Consider the following 3,075-nt stretch of genomic DNA (forward strand, 5'->3'; position numbering starts at 1 on the left):
ACCAGCACGGTTATATTTTTTATATATCCAAGTGGTCTGCTTCGTCTCTCTGAGTTCCTGGTTAGAAGAACTGGGTGATATCTTTCAGGTGTTTTTATTTTTTTGTCTGTTGGCCATTTTGATCAGCCACAGGGAAGATGTAACTTGTCTTTTGTTTTTGACATGGTCACTCTATTCTCTCCTGCATTGTTTATAATTTCACCTACATTTTATGAATCCTGAAAGCTTCAATAGGACTATTTTATCATTTGTAAATGACTGCTGCCATGACTATATAACAGACCTCAACTTAACAGACATTTAAGAGTTTACACTATAATAATAACAATCCAGGTCTATTTGCGATGAGATGTCTGATGGCGCTGCATTAAAAATATAGCCACCAACGGCTTTTCATTCATGGCATCCTATAATATTTTGCATCGTGTCCAGCACTGTGCAGTATAACCTCTGTGGAGAGAGGAGTGTCAGTATACAAAGGTTCTATCAGGAGGTTTGGACAGGATTTAGACAGCCTATCCAGCACTGCACTGAGGCATGTTGGCAGTGTGGAGTTCTCTACTTGAACTAGTGCCACTGTGCATTTGTTCATGCTGCTCTGTGGTTCACTCCCAGCGCAGTGTGTCAGCAAACAGAGCCTGCTGACAGCTGGTGTAGATGTGACAACGTGTTGTGATCAGGACTGGGCAATGAAATCAATATCACTATGTTAATAAGAGTATTTCTCTGGTAACTGAAAAACACAGTACGCCAAGTCACACATTTAAAAACTTATGTTTTATGAGCTGTTTTTCACATCAAATAAAACCTCTCGCACAAACTCTAATCATAATTTACTTATGCCACTCAAAGTTGATATTGATTTATCACCTTGCCTGATGTGTTATAAACAGGATTAGAAATAGATCAGGTCAGTTTAACAGGGGAAAAACAGCCTTTGCTTTGCTGACTGTGCAGAATGGCTCGAGAAATCCGAAGTTCATATATCTGATGTAGAAAATGTTTTACATACATATGCTTTTATTTGACATGAATGATGAGTACACTTAGCCAATTCACACAAGACTAACTACTTTCTGGTTTACACAGTGAAGGATAGTGTGGTAAAAAATATCATATTCGTAACATCTTGCTTGCCAACAGGCCATGAATTACTAAAAAAAAATAACTGTTTAACAAAAAAGTTTTCTTGTCTTGATCAAATTTAATTTTTTGTTAAATGCATTTTAAACCACACTTTTGAGCACAACCTTTATATCATTGCTAATTTGCTCACAACAATTGAAGTTCCACAAACATGATTCCTAAAATAAAATAAATAAATGGAAACTTACTAATTCTCCCAAAAAAAGTCATTTTATCTAATTAGAAGGGTGTTAATGCCACAAGTGCAGCTCGTTGGCACCAGAGCTGAAATCTGCCTTCCTTCTTTGCTGTGAATAAATCTAGTAGATAAAACTGAAGAGGCAATTGGGAGGTATAACGACCAAATCCATCATTCTCCTCTCAGGTTGTAAAAAGACTCTTCTATCCTCAATGATTTGACATAAATGATAAAGTTTTAATTTAGGCTCACAATACTCATATCAAGTCAGCCTTCTTCCAGTCCACACAACGTTTTCCACTAATGATGAAGGAATAACTCGGCTTTCAAAAGTTGTCCAGTTGCTTAATGACTCAACTGGCACAGCGTTGCTATTTCTACAAGAGCAGGTGAACACCACTGAGAAACAGCATTTACTGTACTTTAAATATGTACACAAAAATCTAGAATCTGAATGATTCACACTTTTCTTTCAGCATAATGTTTCCTTTAAAAGTAACAGGTGGAGACCAAGTCTCCAGAAGTGACAACAGCCACAGTGTGTCACCATTTATCTTGCACCAAGTGAAAAGATTAGAGTCCATATTTGTTTTAAAGACAGTCCTCCCACCTGACTGAACTGTATGCAAGAAAATAACACCTGTTCTTCTAGGTGTCTCATCACAATAACCAACATCTGAGCCAATCATCTCTTTGTGAAACAGGCACCATTTCAAAATAAAATGCACCTTTACTTTGGAAATGACAAGAGTGGTATTTCACTGGAGTTCAGCCCATATGGCCTTGAGGTGTTGCTGAAGCTCTTTTTTATTTAGAAGCAACCTTTAATCCAAATGTAAAAGGAGGTAAGGTGCGTTATGTGTACCTGTTCTTCTGACAGCTGGGAGATGTGGTTCACAGCCGCATACGATTCAATCTTGGGGTTAAAATGGTTGATGATGGCCCTTAAAGACAAAAACACAAAGCACTTCTGAAATGACACACAAAGGACATTTTCCTCACAGTCCAAGAACAGGCACTACTCTGCCAACACTATGTGCACATTGGAACATCACAGACATATGTGAGTGTTCATCCTCACACACGAGTGTTCTGAGATGACCGCTGTTGTGATCTGGTGCTATACAAATAAAATTCTGGAAAAAAATGAAATGAAATGAACACATTTCAATGCGTGTGTGGCTTTCTGGAGTGTGTAGAGTGATTTCTTGTATAGGTGTAAACAACCAATATAAAATTCAAGATGTGACTATATATACAGTGAGGAACAGAAGTATTTGAACACCCTGCGATTTTGCAAGTTCTCCCACTTAGAAATCATGGAGGGGTCTCAAATTCACATTGTAGGTGCATTCATACTCTGAGAGACAGAATAAAAATAAAAAAAAATTCAGGAAATCACATTGTATGATTTTTAAAGAATTTATTTGTCTTGCACTGCTGAACATAAGTATTTGAACACCTGAGAAACAGCAAGAATTCTGGCTCTCAAAGACCGGTTACTGTGACTTGAAAAAGTCCACCTCTACTCCACTCATTAATCTAAAGTAGTAGCACCTGTCTGAGCTCTTTAAAGACACCTGTCCACCCCACAGTCAGTCAGACGCCAACTACGATCATGAGCAAGACCAAAGAGCTGTCAAAAGACACCAGAGACAAAACTGTGGACCTCCACACTGCTGGAAAGGGCTACGGGGCAATTGCCAAGCAGCTTGGTGAAAATAGATCAACTGTTGGAGCAATTGTTAGAA

At 38.2% G+C, this 3,075-nt stretch overlaps 1 protein-coding gene across 1 annotated transcript in view; it reads right to left on the reverse strand.

Moving 5' to 3' along the window:
* The window catches only part of armh3 (armadillo like helical domain containing 3), a 22,189-nt gene that overhangs the window by 4,599 nt on the left and 14,515 nt on the right, over positions 1–3,075 (reverse strand). Inside the window, exon 24 of the mRNA XM_020596206.1 lies at positions 2,190–2,268. Within this exon, the coding sequence (XP_020451862.1) occupies positions 2,190–2,268 (79 nt within the window). The remainder of the gene's footprint in view (positions 1–2,189; positions 2,269–3,075) is intronic.

Source organism: Monopterus albus, unplaced genomic scaffold, assembly GCF_001952655.1.
Source record: "Monopterus albus unplaced genomic scaffold, M_albus_1.0 scaffold29.1, whole genome shotgun sequence".
Classification (NCBI taxonomy): Eukaryota; Metazoa; Chordata; class Actinopteri; order Synbranchiformes; family Synbranchidae; genus Monopterus; species Monopterus albus.